The 25,625-nt window shown below is 40.1% G+C and overlaps 1 protein-coding gene across 2 annotated transcripts; it reads right to left on the bottom strand.

Annotated features, from left to right (window-relative positions):
* Window positions 1–2,267: 2,267 nt before the first annotated feature.
* LOC110509128 (alpha-amylase) lies at window positions 2,268–20,230 on the bottom strand. Of its 2 annotated transcripts, XM_036966628.1 has the most exons (10): window positions 20,146–20,230; window positions 14,101–14,282; window positions 10,170–10,316; window positions 9,501–9,698; window positions 6,754–6,984; window positions 6,338–6,471; window positions 5,657–5,779; window positions 5,127–5,327; window positions 3,619–3,744; window positions 2,273–2,524 (listed from the first exon to the last, which is right to left on the bottom strand). In XM_036966628.1, the coding sequence occupies exons 2-10, from the start codon at window positions 14,269–14,271 to the stop codon at window positions 2,335–2,337; spliced, it is 1,521 nt and encodes a 506-aa protein (XP_036822523.1). In that variant the 5' UTR covers window positions 14,272–14,282; window positions 20,146–20,230; the 3' UTR covers window positions 2,273–2,334. The 2 variants fall into 2 exon arrangements, with proteins under 2 accessions (XP_036822522.1, XP_036822523.1); XM_036966627.1 differs by lacking the exon at window positions 20,146–20,230 and having other exon boundaries at window positions 2,268–2,524; window positions 14,101–14,323.
* Window positions 20,231–25,625: the final 5,395 nt, after the last annotated feature.

Below are 25,625 nucleotides of genomic sequence, written 5' to 3'. Positions count from 1 at the left end.
AATTACTGAGCCGTAGCTGGCTTCTCCACCGATCATTTATACATTCTCCAAAATAGGAATGTTGTTTCATTCTCAAATTCTGGAACGTAGTAGAATTGGGCGGGAGAATCACTTTGTCTTACTGTGAAACTCTCTCTCAATTGCATGGTCAGAGAGACTCTCTGTGGTATTTACAATGTGGTTGTAAGGTTGTAAAACTACCCCCCCCCCACCCTCCTAGGGTTGAGGGGGGGGGGGGTTGTTCACATCCCTGCTATCCAATTCACTGAAGCGTCATAACAGAAGATAGCCGTATTTAGTAAAAGACCAGGTCCATAGTATGACAAGAACATCTCAAATGAGCAAAGAGAAACAACAGTCCATCATTACTTTAAGACATGGAGATCGGTCAATTCGGAACGTTTCAAGAACTTTGAGCCTTTCTTCAAGTGCAATTGCAAAAACCATCAAGCACTATGATGAAACTGGCTCTCATGAGGAAAGGAAGATCCAGAGTCACCTCTGCTGCAGAGGATAAGTTCATCAAGTTCATTACTGTAAGTTTAAGGTTACCAGCCTCAGAAATAGCAGCCCAAATAAGTGCTTCACAGAGTTCAAGTAACAGACACATCTCAACATCAACTGTTCAGAGGAGACTGCATGAATCAGGCCTTCATGGTCAAATTTCTGCAAAGAAACCACTACTAAAGGACAGCAATAATAAGAAGAGACTTGCTTGGGCCAAGAAACACAAGCAATGGACATTAGACCGGTGGAAATCTGTCCTTTGGTCTGTTGAGTCCAAATTTGAGATTTTTGGTTCTAACCACCGTGTTTTTCTGAGATACAGAGTAGCTGAACGGATGATCTCCGCATGTGAGTTTCCCACCGTGAAGCATGGAGGAAGAGGTGCGATGATGTGGGGGTGCTTTGCTGGTGACACTGTCAGTGATTAATTTAGAATTCAAGGCACACTTAACCACTATGGCTACCACAGCATTCTGCAGCAAAACGCCATCCCATCTGGTTTGCGCTTAGTGGAACCATCTTTTGTTTTTCAACAGGACAACAACTGTACACACCTCCAGGCTGTGTAAGGGCTATTTTACCAAGAAGGAGAGTGATGGAGTGCTGCATCAGATGACCTGGCCTTCACAATCACCCGACCTCAACCCAATTGAGATGGTTTGGGATGAGTTGGACCGCAGAGGGAAGGAAAAGCAGCCAACAAGTGCTCAGCATATGTGGGAACTCCTTCAAGCCTGTTGGAAAAGCATGCCAGGTGAAGCTGGTTGAGAGGATTCCAAGAGTGTGTAAAGCTGTCATCAAGGCAAAGGATGGCTTGTTTGTTTATCACTTTTTTGGTTACTACATGATTCCATATGTGTTATTTCATAGTTATGATGTCTTCACTATTATTCTACAATGTAAAAAATAGTCCCAAAAAAAGGAACACCCTTTAATGAGTAGGTGTGTCCAAACTTTTGACTTTTCTACTATACTCCCTTTTCATCCATGGGGGGTTTCTACTCAGCTAATATATGGAACTTCTTTCAGATGGTCATATCAAGGATCATTTAGCTATTTGATTTAGAATATTTGGACCCCTTTAGGTAAAAATAATAATAATGTTTGTCCTATATGCCTCCTCTTGGGGAGTTGCAGCGATCAGACAAGATCGACATTGTGGAGAAAGAAGGGGGTAAAATACAAACAAACAAAATAAGTTCTGGGAGTCTACAGCCCTCAGAAGGCTTTACATTTAACTTGTTAAAGACTGGAGATTTACAATTTATCACAGTAGAATCTCAGTAGAATCTCAGTTGAATCTCAGTGGAATCTCAGTGGAATCTCAGTGGAATCTCAGTTGAATCTCAGTTGAATCTCAGTTGAATCTCAGTTGAAGCCCAGGGCAACAATAATTAGTCAAGATTTTTAGTGCGACTTTGACAAGGGACACGATTCTTCTAGGCCTAATTTGACTGTACTTCGATCATTATAATTAAGGTTGTGTTGACATGCCTCTCTCAAGCATCAATACTATGTTAGCTTCTTAGTGTTGTACTAATAACCTACTGTCATTGTGACCATCCGTTTGCCTAAGTCAATTTAGAAGTGTCAAAGTTAAGGTGTATAGCTTCAACTACTTCTGCGTCTGTCTCAAATCAAGACCGTTAACCTGCTTCCCTATAAATCACCAAGCATGTTAAAGGACATCTGCTGAGATAGATTCAGCATTGACCAAACCTTCACATAACAGCAGAAACAAAACCAAACCACCACAGAAGTTCAGTTTGCAGTAGATTTTATTGTTTGTTTGTGTTTATAGTGGGTTTATAGTGTTTATTTTTTTTTTTACAGCTTGGAGTCGGCATGGATCGCCACCATGGGGTCCTCGTCGGTGTTGCTGATCTTGAAGTGGGCGCGACCATCGTCCCCGACGTTGATGGTCTTCCCCGTGCAGCGCCCTCCGTCCTTCTGGCCAGAAATGACATCACAGTAGGCGCCGCCAGGCATGCCAGTGTTCAGTGTCACATCCAGTTTCCTGATTGGTTGAAACGCAGTAAGTAGAGAGCTAAGAGTGAAGTTGATCTGAATTCAATCAATGAACCACTCAGTCAATAAATTAACCAACCAGTCAACCAATCAGTCAGTCAGTCAATCAATCGATTGATCCCTCTGCCAATCAACCAAACTCACCCACGCACCAACCAACAAACTTACCAACCAGTCAGCCAACAAATTAACCAAGGTGTTACAGTATAGACATTATTAACCAAGGTGTTACAGTATAGACATTATTAACCAAGGTGTTACAGTATAGACATTATTAACCAGGGTGTTACAGTATAGATATTATTAACCAAGGTGTTACAGTATAGATATTATTAACCAAGGTGTTAGAGTATAGACATTATTAACCAAGATGTTACAGTATAGACATTATTAACCAAGGTGTTACAGTATAGACATTATTAACCGAGGTGTTACAGTATAGACATTATTAACCGAGGTGTTACAGTATAGACATTATTAACCAAGGTGTTACAGTATAGATATTATTAACCAAGGTGTTACAGTATAGACATTATTAACCAAGATGTTACAGTATAGACATTATTAACCAAGATGTTACAGTATAGACATTATTAACCGAGGTGTTACAGTATAGATATTATTAACCAAGATGTTACAGTATAGACATTATTAACCAAGATGTTACAGTATAGATATTATTAACCAAGGTGTTAGAGTATAGACATTATTAACCAAGATGTTACAGTATAGACATTATTAACCAAGGTGTTACAGTATAGACATTATTAACCGAGGTGTTACAGTATAGACATTATTAACCGAGGTGTTACAGTATAGACATTATTAACCAAGGTGTTACAGTATAGATATTATTAACCAAGGTGTTACAGTATAGACATTATTAACCAAGATGTTACAGTATAGACATTATTAACCAAGATGTTACAGTATAGACATTATTAACCAAGATGTTACAGTATAGACATTATTAACCGAGGTGTTACAGTATAGATATTATTAACCAAGATGTTACAGTATAGATATTATTAACCAAGATGTTACAGTATAGATATTATTAACCAAGATGTTACAGTATATTACCAGTCGTCGTTGTTGAAGACAATGAAGCCACGGTTACCGCGTCCAAAGGCCACCTGGTTGTCTCCATTATCCCACCAGTTGGAATGGGGCTGTCCGTTCACCACGTTACGGAAGGTAGCCATGTTCCTACACAGACAGAAGACAAAGAGGGAATCTATTATCGTGGTTATTTTTCTTCTGCAGAACAACAACAACCAAAACTGTTCCTAGTAGCTAAGGTCAGTGGAATGAACGGTGAATAACTGACAGGCGTATTAAATCGAGCACACAGTCATGCATTCTCCATAGACAAACATCGGCAGCAGAACACTGAAGAGCTAAGTGTCTATCAACGTGGCGCTGTCATAATATGCCACCTTTCCAACAAGTCAGTTTGTAAAATTGAAATTCTACATCTACATAGGTATTTACACAGTAGTTTGTTGAAGCACCTTTAGCAGTGATTACAGCCTCGAGTCTTCTTGGGTAATTGGGGAGTTTCTACCATTCTTCTCGGCAGATCCTCTCAAGTTCTGTCCGGTTGGACGGGAGCGTCACTGCGCAACTATTTTTAAGTTCTCCTATCTCCACAGAGGAACTCTGGAGCTCTGTCAGAGTGACCATCAAGTTCCTTCTCCCCCGATTGCTAAGTTTGGCCGGGCAGCTCTAGGAAGAGTCTTGATAGTTGCAAACGTCTTCCGTTTAAGAATGATGGAGGCCACTGTGTACTTGAGAACCTTCAATATTGCAGAAGTTGTTTGGTACCCTTCCCCGGATCTGTGCCTCGACACAATCCTGTCTCGGAGCTCTACAGACAATTCCTTTGACCTCATGGTTTTTGCTCTGACATTTTTTTTTGTTAACTGTGGGACCTTATATAGACAGGTGTGTGCCTTTCCAAATCATGTCCAGTCAATTGAATTTACACACAGGTGGACTCCAATCAAGTTGTAGAAACATCTCAAGGACGATCAATGGAAACAGGATGCACCTGAGCTCAATTTCTAGTCTCATAGAAAATGGTCTGAATACTTATGTAAATAAGGTGTTTCTGTTTTTGTTTCTAAAAACCTGTTTTCACTTTGTCATTGTGGGGTACTATGTGTAGATTGATGAGATACATATTTTTTATATATATGCATTTTAGAATAATGCTATAAAGTAACAAAATGTGGGAAAAAAAGTGAAGGGGTCTGAATACTTTCCCAATTACACAGTCAGCCCAATTCTGATCTTTTGAGATACCACAAGCCGTCCTCCCTAAATGAATGCTTTTTTTAACCAGGCAAGTCAGTTAAGAACAAATTCTTATGTTCAATGACAGCCTAGCAACAGTGGGTTAACTGCCTTGTTCAGGGGCAGATGGACAGATTTTTTATTTTTTACCTTGTCAGCTCAGGGATTTGAACTGGCATCACTTTCGGTTAACTAGTCCAATGCTCTAACCACTAGGCTAACTGCCTCCCCAATGTGCCACAAACATCCTGTGATGTACATCAATACCTGCCTTTGTTCGCTGTAGGACTTACGTAATCTGGCGCCACCTGTGCTCACACACCCATCCGTCTCCACAGGTGTCGTCAGCGTTTACATGGACATCCTTGGTGGATCCATCTTCGTGGCTGGGAGGGCCCTGCCAGTCATCAGCGCGGTTCCAGCGGAAGGAGGACATCACACGGGCCACTCCGTAGGGATGGGCAAGCATGTAGGCCACGGCCATCTTGTAAATCCTGCAGGTGAGTCAACAATCGATGAATCTTCAAATAATGGTTGTTTTCATGATTGTTATTTTTCTGTTAATCATGCATTGATGTCATCGGGGGGGATCGGTATGAAAAATAGAAAAGGTAATTTTCCTGAAGATAAATTGTGTACTTCCTTCAGCTGTCATAAAATATGTTTACAGTAGTGGAAGAAGTATAAAAGGAAGGAAGTACTGTATGTTGTTAAAATAAAGAAGTTTAAAAGGAATGAAGTACTGTATGTTGTTAAAATGGATATTGGCAAAGTTGCATAGTGAAAGATTTGGATGTAAGAGAGAGGTGTAGTGAGAGGGTACCTGGCGTCCCAGAAGGTGAGTATGGAGCTTCCACCTCCTCCATGACCTCTCTGGTTGTCATGGTTATCAATAAACACAAGAGCATTGCTGTCGGGCATGAAGCCCCAGCCCTCACCCCAGTTCCTGGAAAACACACATCGAAATGATTTAGGAAGATGTTGACAAATTCACACACTTTACTTACAAAATACACATACATTAACTGTATCTTTGAAAAATTCACAAACACAATGATAAGTGTTGATAAAAGTTATATTATGAGTTTTGTATTTAATGATGTATTCAATGAGTTTGTAACTTATGAGGAAATTAGTTAAAGTGCATTTGACACTGAAAAAAGCACATGTCAATAGGTGGCACAGGTATCCTCATGACATGGCACAAGTGAATGGGGGAGGGGGGGCTTTCCTCTCAAGCAAGGGGGGAGGCCGATGACATAACGTCAGACCATTAGACCATCAGACCAACTCTGAATGGACGACGTCTTTAAGTAGATTTCTTTTCCCACTTAAGTGCGTGGACCTCACTGCATTTATACTTCAGATATTGTTTATCGACAGAAAAAAGTTCAGAAATAGCCGGAGTCCATCTTTAATGAGTTGTTTGCTTGTTGAATAAGAGCATCGGCTAAATTACTACAATGAAAATGTACAAAGTTAACTCATGTTAATCATGTCTTACTTGGTGTAAGATAGCTTTTCTCCGTTCCACTTGCGGAAGACGTTTCCGATTTTGGCTCCATATTTGAACTCAGTGACTCTGCCTAAGGGGAAGTACTCTGAGGACTGGATGGCCTCGCCACCCAAGTCGATAACCTAAACGGAAGCCACGAAGAAAAAAAACGAGCGCTGTTGAAGATTTACATTTACAAATGGAGATGCCAAGACTGAGTAAGAGGATGGTAGATGGTACTTCTACATGTTATGTAACACAAACTGATTGGATTCAGTCCTATATAGACATTTTTCAGATGCTCAAAGCAAGTATATTGTGTGTTTGGGGGGGGGGGGGGGGGCGAGTAGTATGGTTTTATAGTATGTAAATTATATTTATATTTTATAGTATATTACTAGAAAAACAAGGAGGTACATAATTACCTCCTGGAACAGGAAGGGTCTGGATCCCCCGTTGAACCAGCGGGTGTTGAGGTTGTGCAGACTTCCGTAGATGACAGCAAGGTCGCCGGGCCACATGTGTTTACTGGCGTCCACTCTGAACCCGGCCACTCCCATGTCGATCAGCTTGTTCATGTAGTCGGCCACCTTTTGCCTGACGTAGTTTTTCTCTAGGGCGAGATCCAGCAGACTCACCAGACGACAATCACGCACCTGGGGATGGAACAAAAGGGTACGTAAGCTGATTATCGTCATTTGTCCGTTACCAACTTGAAAGAGTGACCGTGTGAAAGTATCACAATAACACAAATTGCATTGTATCACACAAGTAAAACAGCAAACTTGAATCAATTTAGACTTTAAAAAAAGTTTGTTTCCCAATGTTAAAGACTGCTCCTTTAGGTGGTCTTAATGAAGACCACTATTCAGCATCTCCACAAAAAGAGAAACATTATTTTGTGAAATTGCGTAAAAATTGCCTGACCTTCAGCTAGCAAGGTGCCTGAGAGCTAGGACCGCACCAAGGGTTAACATAATGTGTGTTGTCTCTTCGTGTGCAGGTGTCTGAGAGCTAGGACCGCGCCAAGGGTTAACATAATGTGTGTTGTCTCTTCGTGTGCAGGTGTTTGAGAGCTAGGACTGCACCAAGGGTTAACATAATGTGTGTTGTCTCTTCCTGTGCAGGTGTCTGAGAGCTAGGACTGTGCCAAGGGTTAACATAATGTGTGTTGTCTCTTCGTGTGCAGGTGTCTGAGAGCTAGGACCGAACCAAGGGTTAACATAATGTGTGTTGTCTCTTCGTGTGCAGGTGCCTGAGAGCTAGGACCGCACCAAGGGTTAACATAATGTGTGTTGTCTCTTCGTGTGCAGGTGTCTGAGAGCTAGGACTGTGCCAAGGGTTAACATAATGTGTGTTGTCTCTTCGTGTGCAGGTGCCTGAGAGCTAGGACCGCACCAAGGGTTAACATAATGTGTGTTGTCTCTTCGTGTGCAGGTGCCTGAGAGCTAGGACCACACCAAGGGTTAACATAATGTGTGTTGTCTCTTCGTGTGCAGGGCAAATAGAAAAATAATTCAACTAGCAGTCCTCCAGTTGTGGCAGCGTCCTAATTAAAAGTACACAACGCAAAATGAACAACGCTACAAACTGTAAAAAAAAATAAAAAATACGATTTGCAATAATAATTTAGTGTGTACTGAGTCATACCTGGTTGGTATCATTGTAATTTAGTGTGTACTGAGTCATACCTGGTTGGTATCATTGTAATTTAGTGTGTACTGAGTCATACCTGGTTGATATCATTGTAATTTAGTGTGTACTGAGTCATACCTGGTTGGTATCATTGTAATTTAGTGTGTACTGAGTCATACCTGGTTGGTATCATTGTAATTTAGTGTGTACTGAGTCATACCTGGTTGGTATCATTGTAATTTAGTGTGTACTGAGTCATACCTGGTTGGTATCATTGTAATTTAGTGTTTACTGAGTCATACCTGGTTGGTATCATTGTAATTTAGTGTGTACTGAGTCATACCTGGTTGGTATCATTGTAATTTAGTGTTTACTGAGTCATACCTGGTTGATATCATTGTAATTTAGTGTTTACTGAGTCATACCTGGTTGGTATCATTGTAATTTAGTGTTTACTGAGTCATACCTGGTTGATATCATTGTAATTTAGTGTTTACTGAGTCATACCTGGCTGATATCATTGTAATTTAGTGTTTACTGAGTCATACTTGGTTGGTATCATTGTAATTTAGTGTTTACTGAGTCATACCTGGTTGATATCATTGTAATTTAGTGTTTACTGAGTCATACCTGGTTGATATCATTGTAATTTAGTGTGTACTGAGTCATACCTGGTTGATATCATTGTAATTTAGTGTTTACTGAGTCATACCTGGCTGATATCAATAATAATTTAGTGTTTACTGAGTCATACCTGGTTGATATCATTGTAATTTAGTGTTTACTGAGTCATACCTGGTTAATATCATTGTAATTTAGTGTTTACTGAGTCATACCTGGTTGATATCATTGTAATTTAGTGTTTACTGAGTCATACCTGGTTGATATCATTGTAATTTAGTGTTTACTGAGTCATACCTGGTTGGTATCATTGTAATTTAGTGTTTACTGAGTCATACCTGGTTGATATCAATAATAATTTAGTGTTTAATGAGTCATACCTGGTTGATATCAATAATAATTTAGTGTTTAATGAGTCATACCTGGTTGATATCATTGTAATTTAGTGTTTACTGAGTCATACCTGGTTGATATCATTGTAATTTAGTGTGTACTGAGTCATACCTGGTTAATATCATTGTAATTTAGTGTGTACTGAGTCATACCTGGCTGATATCATTGTAATTTAGTGTGTACTGAGTCATACCTGGTTGATATCATTGTAATTTAGTGTTTACTGAGTCATACCTGGTTGTTATCATTGTAATTTAGTGTTTACTGAGTCATACCTGGTTGATATCATTGTAATTTAGTGTTTACTGAGTCATACCTGGTTGATATCAATAATAATTTAGTGTGTACTGAGTCATACCTGGTTGATATCATTGTAATTTAGTGTTTACTGAGTCATACCTGGTTGATATAAATGTAATTTAGTGTTTACTGAGTCATACCTGGTTGATATCATTGTAATTTAGTGTTTACTGAGTCATACCTGGCTGATATCAATAATAATTTAGTGTTTACTGAGTCATACCTGGTTGATATCATTGTAATTCTCGATGTCTCCGCTGGCAGATTTGCATTTGCCTTCGTTGAAATCAAAGCCACTGAAGGGAATGGAAGGGAAGTCCATCTTTTTGGCACTGAAATAGGTTCCACAGGTAGAGTGGGTTCCCTCTCCGCCTCCAGCTCCACACATGTGGTTGATGACGGCATCAACGTAGATGTTAACCTGGGAATATTAGGAGAGAGGTTTTAGTGTCACAAGAAAACTGAACAGGACATAGATCTGGAGGAAGGATTTTAACTGTTGGTTCTGTCGGTTTAGTTTGTTGCTAGACCAACAGTTAAACTTGGTTCTGTCGGTTTGGTTAAGAGTTGGTAGACCATCAGTTGGTTCTGTCGGTTTGGTTAAGAGTTGGTAGACCATCAGTTGAACTTGGTTCTGTCGGTTTGGTTAAGAGTTGGTAGACCATCAGTTGAACTTGGTTCTGTCGGTTTGGTTAAGAGTTGGTAGACCATCAGTTGAACTTGGTTCTGTTGGGTCGGTAGTATGAGTATGATGGTGATTTACATTTTTTTCTGTGTGTTTGTGGGAGCAGAGTAGGAGATAAAGTAGCCTACTTAACCCCTAGCAGTGGACTTCTATGACGATATGAAGTTTGTCATGTTCATTATTATTGTTATTGTTATTGTTGTTTACCCCAACGTTGTTGCATCTGGTAATCATGTCCCTGAGCTCACTCTCATTTCCTGATCTGGAACACAGGTTGTAGCTGATTGGCTGGTACCGCTCCCACCACGGTCTCCACGGGCTGGTCAACAAAATACTCTCAGTAGGAGGAGAGATCTAAGGGGAAGAGGCAACAGCATAGGTACATTTTCTAACTCAAACAACACCTCAGGGTGCGGCAACCATGAAGCACAATCAGTGGGTTAGCCAGTCATCTTTAAAAAAACAACAGTTAACATCGATATGTGTTTTTGGATATATATATATATACATACAGTGCCTTGCGAAAGTATTCGGCCCCTTTGAACTTTGCGACCTTTTGCAACATTTCAGGCTTCAAACATAAAGATATAAAACTGTATTTTTTTGTGAAGAATCAACAACAAGTGGGACACAAGCATGAAGTGGAACGACATTTATTGGATATTTCAAACTTTTTTAACAAATCAAGAACTGAAAAATTGGGCGTGCAAAATTATTCAGCCCCCTTAAGTTAATACTTTGTAGCGCCACCTTTTGCTGCGATTACAGCTGTAAGTCGCTTGGGGTATGTCTCTATCAGTTTTGCACATCGAGAGACTGACAGTTTTTCCCATTCCTCCTTGCAAAACAGCTCGAGCTCAGTGAGGTTGGATGGAGAGCATTTGTGAACAGCAGTTTTCAGTTCTTTCCACAGATTCTCGATTGGATTCAGGTCTGGACTTTGACTTGGCCATTCTAACACCTGGATATGTTTATTTTTGAACCATTCCATTGTAGATGTTGCTTTATGTTTTGGATCATTGTCTTGTTGGAAGACAAATCTCTGTCCCAGTCTCAGGTCTTTTGCAGACTCCATCAGGTTTTCTTCCAGAATGGTCCTGTATTTGGCTCCATCCATCTTCCCATCAATTTTAACCATCTTCCCTGTCCCTGCTGAAGAAAAGCAGGCCCAAACCATGATGCTGCCACCACCATGTTTGACAGTGGGGATGTTGTGTTCAGGGTGATGAGCTGCGTTGCTTTCACGCCAAACATAACGTTTTTCATTGTTGCCAAAAAGTTCCATTTTGGTTTCATCTGACCAGAGCACCTTCTTCCACATGTTTGGTGTGTCTCCCAGGTGGCTTGTGGCAAACTTTAAACAACACTTTTTATGGATATCTTTAAGAAATGGCTTTCTTCTTGCCACTCTTCCATAAAGGCCAGATTTGTGCAATATACGACTGATTGTTGTCCTATGGACAGAGTCTCCCACCTCAGCTGTAGATCTCTGCAGTTCATCCAGAGTGATCATGGGCCTCTTGGCTGCATCTCTGATCAGTCTTATCCTTGTATGAGCTGAAAGTTTAGAGGGACGGCCAGGTCTTGGTAGATTTGCAGTGGTCTGATACTCCTTCCATTTCAATATTATCGCTTGCACAGTGCTCCTTGGGATGTTTAAAGCTTTGGAAATCTTTTTGTTTCCAAATCCGGCTTTAAACTTCTTCACAACAGTATCTCGGACCTGCCTGGTGTGTTCCTTGTTCTTCATGATGCTCTCTGCGCTTTTAACGAACCTCTGAGACTATCACAGTGCAGGTGCATTTATACGGAGACTTGATTACACACAGGTGGATTGTATTTATCATCATTAGTCATTTAGGTCAACATTGGATCATTCAGAGATCCTCACTGAACTTCTGGAGAGAGTTTGCTGCACTGAAAGTAAAGGGGCTGAATAATTTTGCACGCCCAATTTTTCAGTTTTTGATTTGTTAAAAAAGTTTGAAATATCCAAAAAATGTCGTTCCACTTCATGCTTGTGTCCCACTTGTTGTTGTTTCTTCACAAAAAAATACAGTTTTATATCTTTATGTTTGAAGCCTGAAATGTGGCAAAAGGTCGCAAAGTTCAAGAGGCCGAATACTTTCGCAAGGCACTGTATATTTGTATCTATTAATCTCTCTATATATACATATCTGTATATATTACTCTCTCTATATATATCTGTATCTATTACTCTGTATATATATATATATATCTGTATCTATTATTCTCTCTCTATATATATAATTGTATATATTACTCTGTATATATATATATATCTGTATCTATTACTCTCTCTATATATATCTGTATCTATTACTCTGTATATACATACCTGTATCTATTACTCTGTATATATATGTATATATATCTGTATATATTTCTCTATATGTATATATCTGTATCTATTACTCTGTATATATATATAAATATATATATATATATATATGTATATATTACTCTATATATATATCTGTGTATATTACTCTGTATGTATATATCTGTATCTATTATTCTGTATATATATATATATATATATGTATCTTTTACTATTGCAACTGTGGTATGTGCTCATAATGTTTGCTAAAATGAAGACACTAACCAGGTTTCCATCCAACCATTTTCTGCGAGTAAAGTATGTTGGGTAAAAGAAAATTCAAAACATGCCTGATGGAAACAGCATATTTGTCTGTAAAACTTTCCAAATGTCGCCAAAACAAAATGCGTTAGACAAGGTGGGATCTTTTTGTGCCTGTAAAAAGGAATTATCAGAGAAATGGTTGTGGAAAAGTCTATATTATTATATAATAACCATCATATTTAAGTAAACTTGGAGTCACGCGATGATATGGTGTGTGGTCGTCCCACTACGACTAGGGAAAGCAGGCAGTTTATCAGTCTACAGATGATATAACTGTACAGGATGGTGAAAGTGCACGCTGACGAGCTTGATGCTCCTTTCCATTGAGTGTCTTATTCTGGTGATCGATGATTTGCTGCCTGCTTGACATGTAAAAATAATCTCACTCCTTTGTCCATAATAATCTCATCCTGTAGACTGTATCTGCCATCTGTTGGGTAGAGAGCACGTGCCAACACAACATTCTTTGTGACGAAACCATCTGTAGACATGAAAATGCGATGGAAACTCTTCTAAATGTTATTTTTTATTCGGTACAAGTTACTTTTATGTGCACTACTTCGTCACGCACAGACTTTTATCTGCAACAAGGCAATGTGACGGAAATTCATCTGTGGTGGGAAAATGCATCTTGGTCGTTTTTTGGGGGGGATTTTTGAATGTTTGCTCCAACATCTGTCGCAAATTGGATGGAAATGTAGCTAGTGATACAACAGTCATATGATCAATACTCATATGGGAAGAGGAAATGTAAGGTTATTTAGCCGTAAGAACAACAACCATGGTGAGTACATTAGGATAAACCCTGGGCCTGGAGAACAACAACCATGGTGAGTACATTAGGATAAACCCTGGGCCTGGAGAACAACAACCATGGTGAGTACATTAGGATAAACCCTGGGGTAGGAGAACAACAACCATGGTGAGTACATTAGGATAAACCCTGGGCCTGGAGAACAACAACCATGGTGAGTACATTAGGATAAACCCTGGGCCTGGAGAACAACAACCATGGTGAGTACATTAGAATAAACCCTGGGGTAGGAGAACAACAACCATGGTGAGTACATTAGGATAAACCCTGGGGTAGGAGAACAACAACCATGGTGAGTACATTAGGATAAACCCTGGGCCTGGAGAACAACAACCATGGTGAGTACATTAGGATAAACCCTGGGCCTGGAGAACAACAACCATGGTGAGTACAGTAGGATAAACCCTGGGGTAGGAGAACAACAACCATGGTGAGTACAGTAGGATAAACCCTGGGGTAGGAGAACAACAACCATGGTGAGTACAGTAGGATAAACCCTGGGGTAGGAGAACAACAACCATGGTGAGTACATTAGGATAAACCCTGGGCCTGGAGAACAACAACCATGGTGAGTACAGTAGGATAAACCCTGGGGATGGAGTCTTTCTTGACCAGTTGACCTAAACAGGAAAAATTCTCCATTCTCCAACAGTACATACCTGAACTCCAGCGTATCCTTTGGGAGCCAGGAACCTCTCACACTCAGCCGCGATGTCGTTCCACTTCCACTCAAACAGGTGGACGATGGCCTGCCTGCCGTGCTTGGCATGTGGGTTGTTGAAAGCCTGGCTCAGCCCCAGCAGGACCAACAAAACTAGAGACCTCATCATGTTGCCTATCCCTGGTTGAGATAGAAAAAAAAGCATGAGACGACAAACTGGAGAGTTGACACCCGGTATATATACAGAGCGTAGACGTCTGACCATTCACGCTATGGCCAATGATAGGGCGTATTATGTTTCTGTAAAGATTCCACATGTGTTTATCTACAATGTCAAGGGCAGTGTAAAAGCAGGTGTGTGGTGTCAAGTCTTACTCACGATTGAAGTAACCTACAGAGTTTTCCTTCCACAAATAGAAGAGTGAAAAATACCTCTGGCATACTGAGATCTACTTTACCTGAATTACACTCTAAAAAAAAGGAGGGATAGGGTTCTACCAAGAACTGGTTTTATCTGAATAACCTTTTTTTGGAAGACAAGGCTTATTTTTAAGGCAAAGGGTTCTACATAGAACCTTTAATATTCTTATAACTATTTCTGGAAGAAAGGGTTCTACATAGAACCTTTAATATTCTTAGAACTATTTCTGGAAGAAAGGGTTCTACATAGAACCTTTAATATTCTTAGAACTATTTCTGGAAGAAAGGGTTCTACATAGAACCTTTAATATTCTTAGAACTATTTCTGGAAGAAAGGGTTCTTTGATGATTCGTTGGAAGGCAAGAAGGGTTCTACATAGAACCATATATCATATTTCCCAGCATGCTCTATTGCAGGGAGATTCTCAGAATTGTTTGTTTCACAGTAATATCTGTGTTTTTGCATGTACATTGATATGTTGATTAATGTTATGCTACACAAAGAAAAATAACATTGTTTTCTAAACTAATCCAATCTGTTAGTAGTTAGATTTCTTGTACCCGTTACTGAGATGGTTGACCCAGTTTAGATGATTGAGGTAGGTTCAGAAGTCAATCTTTTCTACTCTTGCAGTCATTCTGAATGAAGACTGCAGGTAAATTAACAATTCCACTTGTTGGATATCCTAAATTCTGTCTGGATTCCTATAGGATATACACATCACTTTGCAAGCCAATATAATGTGACTTTCAGGCCTTTTGTGGCCTGTAACTCCACTGTGTTAGGGTATAACTAGGCTCTCTCAAAGAAAGGCCTTAATGATATATGTAATGTATTGTCATAAATAATTAGATTGGAAAAGGCTGGTGGAACAGTTCAATGAATACCCCTCCAAAGATAAAACGGGGTCGTTGGTAGAACCCTTCATAGATGATTCTAGGAATAACCTTTAGATGTTAACATGGTTCTTGGTAGAACCCTTCATAGATGATTCTAGGAATAACCTTTAGATGTTAACATGGTTCTTGGTAGAACCCTTCATAGATGATTCTAGGAATAACCTTTAGATGTTAACATGGTTCTTGGTAGAACCCTTCATAGATGATTCTAGGAATAACCTTTAGATGTTAACATGGTTCTTGGTAGAACCCTTCATAGATGATTCTAGGAATAACCTTTAGATGTTAACATGGTTCTTGGTAGAACCCTTCATAGATGATTCTAGGAATAACCTTTAGATGTTAACATGGTTCTTGGTAGAACCCTTCATAGATGATTATAGGAATAACCTTTAGATGTTAACATGGTTCTTGGTAGAACCCTTCATCGATGATTATAGGAATAACCTTTAGATGTTAACATGGTTCTTGGTAGAACCCTTCATAGATGATTCTAGGAACAACCTTTAGATGTTAACATGGTTCTTGGTAGAACCCTTCATAGACGATTCTAGGAATAACCTTTAGATGTTAACGTGGTTCTTGGTAGAACCCTTCATAGACGGTTCTAGGAATAACCTTTAGATGTTAACGTGGTTCTTGGTAGAACCCTTCATAGACGGTTATTGTTGTGCACGAGAGTGAGGACCCAAAAGCGGTTTAACAAAAACAGAGTCCTTTAATGTCAACACACAGGTAAGACATAGATCCTCTTCACATATATGTGATGGCAAAATAAACAACCCGCAGAGAGGGCGACAAATGAAACATAAAGTCCTTCTGAATATCACAGAATAGTTCCCCTTTTAGCAGCAGAGGAGAATAGCTGGGTTGTAGAGGACAGAGGTACCTGATCACACGTAGCCTCAGATGAACAGGCAGATTCCAACAGGACAGGACAAGGTAGAAGCAAACAAGACGATAGTTTGGTTCTGGCATGAGAAACTCAAATGAGAATCTGACAAAGACAGAAGCAGGAACAGAGAGAGAAATAGAGACCTAATCAGAGGGAAAAAAGGGAACAGGTGGGAAAAGGGTGAACGAGGTAGTTAGAGAAGATGAGGAACAGCTGGTGGAAAGAGGGGAAGAGAAGGTAACCTAATACGACCAGCAGAGGGAGACAGAGTGAAGAGAAAGAACAGGAACAAGACATAATATGACAATACATGACAGTTATAGGAATAACCTTTAGATGATAACATGGTTCTTGGTAGAACCCTTCATAGACGGTTCTAGGAATAACCTTTAGATGTTAACGTGGTTCTTGGTAGAACCCTTCATAGATGGTTCTAGGAATAACCTTTAGATGTTAACGTGGTTCTTGGTAGAACCCTTCATAGACGGTTCTAGGAATAACCTTTAGATGTTAACGTGGTTCTTGGTAGAACCCTTCATAGACGGTTCTAGGAATAACCTTTAGATGTTAACGTGGTTCTTGGTAGAACCCTTCATAGACGATTCTAGGAATAACCTTTTAATGTTAACGTGGTTCTTGGTAGAACCCTTCATAGACGATTCTAGGAATAACCTTCAGATGATAACGTGGTTCTTGGTAGAACCTGTCATGACGTGGCCCTTTCTGGGTGTACATCATGGCTGCCCCCCCCTCCCAATCTCTCACTCTCTCTCTCCTAAACCAGGTTTAGTACCTCAGGTCATAAATGCAGGGTAGAAACTGCCATGCAGTATGGAGGTAGAGAGCCTAGAAAGAACAATGGAAGAGCACAAACTCCTAATTAAAGTCCTAATTAAACAGCGTTCCTACTTTTGGGAATGTGTAAATGGTCTGTGGACACTTAAGGGACTGTTATGATGAGTGTGTTTAATTTGGTGACCTCATGAAGGACAGGAAACAGACATAACTGTATCTCTTAAAGTGGACATTTCCCAGCTGTCAGGTTTACATCTAAATGTTGTGAAACATATGTGATTAAACCTGAAACTATTTTTGAAAAGATGTAATGTGATGTTAATTAATTAATGTAGGATAGGGGACGCTTGCGAAAAGCCAGGGAAAATGCAGCGAGGCAATTTCAAATAAAATTATATAAAAATCTAACTTTCATTGAATCACACATGTAAGATACTGAATTAAAGCTACACTCATTGTGAATCCAGCCAACATGTCAGATTTTAAAAAGGCTTTTCGGCGAAAGCATAAGAAACTATTATCTGATGATAGCACAACAGTAAACAAAGAGAGTAGCATATTTCAACCCTGCAGGCGCTACACAAAACGCAGAAATAAAATATAAATCATGCCTTACCTTTGACGAGCTTCTTTTGTTGGCACTCCAATATGTCCCATAAACATCATAAATGGTCCTTTTGTTCGATTAATTCCGTCCATATATATCCAAAATGTCAATTTATTTGGCGCGTTTGATCCAGAAAAAAACAGCTTCCAATTTGCGCAACGTCACTACAAAATATTTCAAAAGTTACCTGTAAACTTTGCCAAAACATTTCAAACTACTTTTGTAATACAACTTTAGGTATTTTTAAACATTAATAATTGATCAAATTGAAGACGGGTCTATCTGTGTTCAATACAGGAAGACAAGAAACCAACACCACTTTTCAAGTCTTGCGAAACTCTCAACAGTGTTACCCAATTCCAAGATGGCCGTACTTCTTCATTGCACAAAGGAATAACCTCAACCAAATTTCAAAGACTGGTGACATCGAGTGGAAGCGGTAGGAACTGAAAACAAGCTCCTAAGAAATATAGTTTCCCAATGAGAAAACACTGAACAGAATAGACCTAAAAAAAAACAACATCTGAACGGTTAGTCCTCTGAGTTTTGCCTGCTACATAAGTTATGTTACACTCACAGACATGATTCAAACAGTTTTAGAAACTTCAGAGTGTTTTATATTCAAATCTACTAATACTATGCATATCTTATATTCTTGGCATGAGTAGCAGGAAGTTGAAATTGGGCACGCTATTTATCCAAAAGTGAAAATGCTGCCCCCTATCATTTAGAGGTTTTAACCTTCTAAATGAAAGTATGGGTTTTTCATATAAAGTCATATCCATGGTCAAGCCAACGTGAGCATAGACATTACATTGGCTTCATGCCCTTCTCTACTTTTCTACTGAAATGGATAAAACCCACTGCTGATGAAATTCACACCAGACCACACAAGCTAAGGTTGCAAATTGTTGAATTTCTAAGACCAAACCATGCCGGGTGACGCTGGTGTGTGCAGTGGTTTAAACTACAACTCTACCAAAGGATAAGACGATACCACGTGGAGCATTGGCAACACGGATTGAAATGGTTCAACTCTGAGACTATCATTCACTACAGAATAAGATCAAATCTTAGATCTATAAATACTAGTCTGTAGCTAGAAATGACATAAGTCTAGAACGAGAATACAGACAACCGCCAAAGCATCTATTCTATGAGAACATTTCTGAATGGAACTTTGAAGTAACCATTCTAACCACCTACAACCACAAAAGACTTCAATGAAAGTTAACCAGAGACTCAGATGAACCCTACCGGACGATCGAGATTCCAACAGAGAAGACAACAACGACATACAGGTGTAAATATAAACACATTGCAATTATTCTCGAATGAGCGGCTGTTCATGTGCAAAGAATTAGCATTTCAATGAATATAATTATAGACTGTGTGTAGTGTATCCATGTGTCTTTCCCGCTCTTTCTCAGTCCCACCCCCTTCCTTTTATCTACCAAGTTGTCATATCGACTTAGTCCACTAGGGACTTTTCTTTGTATCATGAAGCAACCCAATGTACTAATTGTGTGTGTTTTCATGTTTTTCTGTGATTTGATTAGTTAGTAAATAAAAAATTAAGACAATTTGTATATCGCTGATTCATAATTTATGGGTTCGTGCAGATGACCAAGAATTTAACGACGTTTGGAATGAGACTGACAAGGTAATGATAAAACATTAATGAGACTAATCGATCAGATATTAAAATACCTGAAGAGTTATATTCGGAAAATTATAAGTAAGTCAACATTTTCCATGGTGCCCCGACTTCCTAGTTAATTAAGTTGACCATTATCAGTTTAATCACGTAATAACAATTACACATAGAGAATTGATTTGATAAAATAACAGTCTTCACATTCAATGACAGCAAAGACACGACGAACCCTTCATAGACGGTTCTAGGAAGAACCTTTACATGATAACATGGTTCTTGGTTGAACCCTTCTAGGCAGGACCATATGACAGGGAGTTATTTGAAGAACCCTACATAGAGGGTTCTAGATATAAACCCTCAGCCAAATGACAAAATATGCGACAATACTACACTGTGTTTCAAGTAGCAAAACAGTAGTAATTGATGATGTTTGTAAGAGATGTTGTGTGATTTGTATTCATAGCAGGGACACAGATGCCTTTTCTACACTCTTACACTCTTAGAAAAAAGCTTAAAAAGGGTTCTTCGGCTGTCCCCTTTTTGGTTCCAGGCAGAACCCTTTTAGGTTCTACGTGGAACCCAAAATAGTTCTACCCAGAACCAGAACCAAAAAGGGTTCTTCAAAAGGGTTCTCTTATGGGGACAGCCAAAGGATCCTTTTAGGTTTTAAATAGCACCTTTTTTTTCTAAGAGTTTAGGCCATGAAAGCCTATGTTAAATATTCTTACAAAAAAAAGGAAACCCTGAATAATTTCAGCTGCAACCTTACCTTGTGTATAGCTCTGTTGTGAACCGAGAGATATTGTAATATTTGCTAAATAGCCAGCGAATGGTGCAACAGTTTGTCAGAGCTAGCATTTGTTTTGCCACTATAAAATCAATAGCTGAAATGGATATCTGAGATTGCAACATTTGATCTAGTGGAAGAAACATCTCACGGTCAATATAATACAAAATAAAAAACAACATCTAACATTTACAGTGATTATAAACTACAAATGTATAGATACATGGAACTATAGATCATAGAGATGTTATAAGACAGACATATTAATTTTGTGTTCATAGTGTTTAGGATGTACTGATTTAGAATGGCTTGAAATGGTCATCTGTCGTATACCTATTTAGAGTGCCTATTCACTTCTGCTGACTTATTATGACCGTGTGTGTGTGTGTGTGTGTGTGTGCGTGTGTGTGTGTGTGTGTGTGTGTGTGTGTGTGTGTGTGTGTGCCTGTGTGTGTGTACTGTTTTTCCAACCAACAACACTATACTCGATGCCAATGCCAATTCTGATAGAAATTTAAAATGTCAGGGGGCTCAACCCAACAGTGAAGTTCACCATGACTTTATGTTCATGTTTTTCATTACATACAACTACAGTAGTTGGCGGTGCTTATATAACCAGGGCTTATGTTCTCTCTGACTGACCTTGACATGTTTTTCCGATCTGCGCTTTATCAGTTCCAGAGAAATATACAGTAACTGGGGTGTAGCTTTATCTTTATTTATAAATAGCTCACAGTAAAAGAAATAACAAATAAAAACTTCTCTCTTTTTGTGTACAATTCATAAAACACCATCACCTAAAATCATAGTATTTTTGTTTGAATATCTAATAAATCATGGGTTAATTAAATAACCTTTATTTAACCAGGCAAGTCAGTTAAGAAAAAAAAATATTATTTTCAATGACAGCCTAGGAACAGTGGGTTAACTGCCTTGTTCAGGGGCAGAACTACAGATTTGGGGGAATTTGATATTGCAACCTTTCGGTTACTAGTCCCAACACTCTAACCACTAGGCTACGCTGCCGCCCCATGGACAGTATGTGGATAGAATGTGTTGTATATCTGTAAAATACATGGATAGAATATGTAGTATATTTGAACAGGATGAGCCTTGACTAGAATACAGTATATACATGTGAAGTGGGTAAAACAGTATGTAGACATGATTAAAGTGACCAGTGTTACATGTTTATGTATATAGGGCAGCAGCCTCAAAGGTGCAGGGTTGAGTAACCGGGTGGTAGCCGGTTAGTGACATTGACCTAAAGTTCAGGGTATGGTACTGGGTGCGGGCCAGCTAGTGGTGACTGTTTAACAGTCTGGTGGCCTTGAGATAGAAACTGTTTTTCAGTCTCTCTGTCCTAGCTTTAATGCACCTGTACCGACCTCGCCTTCTGGATGATAGCGGGGTGAACAGGCAGTGGCTCGGGGTGGCTGTTGTCCTTGATGATCTTTATGGCCTTCCTGTGACATCGGGTGCTGTAGGTGTCCAGGAGGGCAGGCAGTGTGCCTCCGTTGATGCGTTGGGCAGACCGCACCACCCTCTGGAGAGCCCTGCATTTGCGGAAGGTGCAGTTGCCGAAACCAGACGGTGATAGAGCCCGACAGAATGCTCTCGATTGTGCATCTGTAAATGTCTTAGGGGCCAAGACAAATTTATTCAGCCTCCTGAGGTTGAAGAAGCAGAACATTTTGAATATAAATACACAATGCAGAGGATGAGAGAACGAGAGAACGAGATGGTCAAAAGGGAATTGTAAATAGTAGTTATGTTTCAGTTCCACAGCTGTTCAGAAATCTGTGGAATTTCACTCCTGAACTCAGAGCTACTGGTTTGTGAAAGTGTTCACCCCCCTTGGCATTTATCCTATTTTGTTGCCTTAAAACCATGAATTAAAATATCATTTTTGGGGGGATTTGTATCATTTGATTTACACAACATGCCTACCACTTTGAAGATGCTAAATATTTTTTATTGTAAAACAAACAAGAAATAAGACAAGAAAACAGAACACTTGAGCATGCATAACTATCCACCCTTTGCAGCAATTACAGCTGTAAGTCTCTTGGGGTATGTCTCTATAAGCTTGGCACATCTAGCCACTGGGATTTTTGCCCATTCTTCAAGGCTAAACTGCTCCAGCTGCTTCAAGTTGGATGGATTCCGCTGATGTACAGCAATCTTTAAGTCCTACCGCAGTTTCTCAATTAGATCGAGGTCTGGGCTTTGACTAGGCCATTCCCAGACATTTAAATTGTTTCGCCTAAACACTCGAGTATTGCTTTAGCAGTATGCTTAGGGTCATTGTCCTGCTGGAAGGTCTGACCAGAGTACCTTCTTCCATATGTGTGGGGAGTCTCCCACATGCCTTTTGGCAAACATCAAACATCTTTGTTTATTTTATTCTGGCCACTCTTCCGTAAAGCCCAGCTCTGTGGAGTGTACAGCTTAAAATTGTCCTATGGACAGATGCTCCAATCTCCGCTGTGGAGCTGTGCAGCTCCTTCAGGGTTATCTTTTGTCTCTTTGTTGCCTCTTTGATTAATGCCCTCCTTGCCTGGTCCTTGAGTTTGTTGAGTGGCCCTCTCTTGGCAGGTTTGTTGTGGTGTCATATTCTTTCCATTTTTTATTAATGGATTTAATGGTGCTCCGTGGGATGTTAAAAGTTTCTGATATTTTTTATAACCCAACCCTGATCTGTACTTCTCCACAACTTTGTCCCTGACCTGTTTGGAGAGCTCCTTGGTCTTCGTGGTGCCCCTTGCTTAGTGGTGCCCCTTGCTTAGTGGTGTTGCAGACTCTGGGGCCTTTCAGAACAGGTGTATATATACTGAGATCATGTGACAGATCATGTGACACTTAGATTCCACACAGGTGGACTTTATTTAACTAATTATGTAACTTCTGGAGGTAATTGATCGCACCAGATCTTATTTAGGGACTTCTTAGCAAAGGGGGTGAATATATATACACGCACCACTTCTCAGTTTATCATTTTTTATTATTGTTTTAAACAAGTTATTTTTTTCATTTCACTTCACCAATTTGGACTATTTTGTATATGTCCATTATATGAAATCCAAATAAAAATCCATTACAGGTTGTAATGCAACAAAATAGGAAAAACGAGGCACTGTGCTTGTGCTACGTTCTGTACATTGAGTCAGGAGTAGGATATTTGTTATTTGGCCATTGGTGAGTTGTACGGAAAGGACTTCTGATTGGTCAACCACAGGCTCGGGTGGGTGGCTATAAATGGCATCCTGTTCCTTTGTTTAGTGGAGAAAAGCTGAGGACAAGGGAGACTGAACATATTCCTCCCAGCATAAGATCTTGATTTGTCCTTCTCTAATAAACCCATTTTTCTCCCGCTGATTTGCTTTGGAGTTTGTGTTATTGAAGAATAACATCAATTCCTAACAAAGCACTGTTGAAGAGGCTATTTTCCTGTCACCTCTCCGTCCTGTAGTCCGTCTCGTCGTTGTTGGTAATCAGGCTTACCACTGTTGTGTCGTCTGCAAACTTGATGATTGCGATGGAGACGTGCATGGCCACACAGTCGTGGGTGAACAGGGAGTACAGTAGGGGGCTGAGCATGCACCCTTGTGGGGCCCCTGTGTTGTGAATTAGCGTAGTTGAGGTGTGGTTGCCTACCTTCACCACCTGGGGGCAGCCAATCAGGAAGTCCAGGACCCAGTTGCACAGGGCGGGGTTCAGATCCAGGGCCTCAAGCTTAATGATGCCCTTGGAGGGTACTGTGGTGTTGAAGGCTGAGCTGTAGTCAATGAACAGCGTTCTTACGTAGATATTACATAGATATTACTCTTGTCCAAATGGTATAGAAGCAACACAAACATTGGCACACACACACACACACACACACACACACACACACACACACACACACACACACACACACACACGATAACATACGCACTATACATACACATGAATGTAGTACTGTAGATACGTGGTAGTGGTGGAGTAGGGGCCTGAGGGCACAAGGTGTGTTGTGAAATCTGTGAATAAATTGTAATGTTTTTAAAATTGTATTAACTGCCTTAATTTTGCAGGACCTCAGGAAGAGTAGCTGCTGCTTTGGCAGCATCTAATGGGGATCCATAATAAACACAAATACAAACAGGGCAGTGTGCAGTGCGATGGCGATTGCATCATCCACGGATCTATTAGGGCGGAATGCAATGATCCTTAACTAGCCTCTCAAAGCACTTCATGATGACAGAAGTGAGTGCTACGGTGCGATACTAATTTAGTTAAATTCAGTTAACTTCGTTGTCTTGGGTACAGGAGCAGTGGTGGACATCTTGAAGCACGTGGGGACAGCAGACTGGGATTGGGAGAGATTGAATATGTCAGTAAATACTCCAGCGAGGTGGTTTCTGCCCATGCTCTGAGGATGCGGTCCGGTAGCCCTGCGAGGGTTAACGTGAAGGCAGTTGTTTCCGTTCAAGTCTGATCTGTTTGAGTAGACTCAAATGAACACCTTTGTATTCATATATTTTTTTTCATGATACCTCCATCATGGTACCTCCATCATGATACCTCCATCATGATACCTCCATCATGGTACCTCCATCATGATACCTCCATCATGGTACCTCCATCATGGTACCTCCATCATGGTACCTCCATCATGATACCTCCATCATGGTACCTCCATCATGATACCTCCATCATGATACCTCCATCATGGTACCTCCATCATGGTACCTCCATCATGATACCTCCATCATGATACCTCCATCATGATACCTCCATCATGGTACCTCCATCATGGTACCTCCATCATGGTACCTCCATCATGATACCTCCATCATGATACCTCCATCATGGTACCTCCATCATGATACCTCCATCATGGTACCTCCATCATGATACCTCCATCATGGTACCTCCATCATGGTACCTCCATCATGGTACCTCCATCATGATACCTCCATCATGGTACCTCCATCATGGTACCTCCATCCTAATACCTCCATCATGGTACCTCCATCATGGTACCTCCATCATGATACCTCCATCATGGTACCTCCATCATGGTACCTCCATCCTGATACCTCCATCATGGTACCTCCATCATGGTACCTCCATCATGGTACCTCCATCATGATACCTCCATCATGATACCTCCATCATGGTACCTCCATCATGGTACCTCCATCATGATACCTCCATCATGATACCTCCATCATGATACCTCCATCATGGTACCTCCATCATGATACCTCCATCATGGTACCTCCATCATGATACCTCCATCATGGTACCTCCATCATGGTACCTCCATCATGGTACCTCCATCATGATACCTCCATCATGGTACCTCCATCATGGTACCTCCATCCTAATACCTCCATCATGGTACCTCCATCATGGTACCTCCATCATGATACCTCCATCATGGTACCTCCATCATGGTACCTCCATCCTGATAC

This window comes from Oncorhynchus mykiss, chromosome 28, assembly GCF_013265735.2.
Source record: "Oncorhynchus mykiss isolate Arlee chromosome 28, USDA_OmykA_1.1, whole genome shotgun sequence".
In the NCBI taxonomy this organism is placed as follows: Eukaryota; Metazoa; Chordata; class Actinopteri; order Salmoniformes; family Salmonidae; genus Oncorhynchus; species Oncorhynchus mykiss.
The sequence above is the reverse complement of the archived record's forward strand: the minus strand, read 5'-3'. Positions and strand labels throughout refer to the sequence as shown.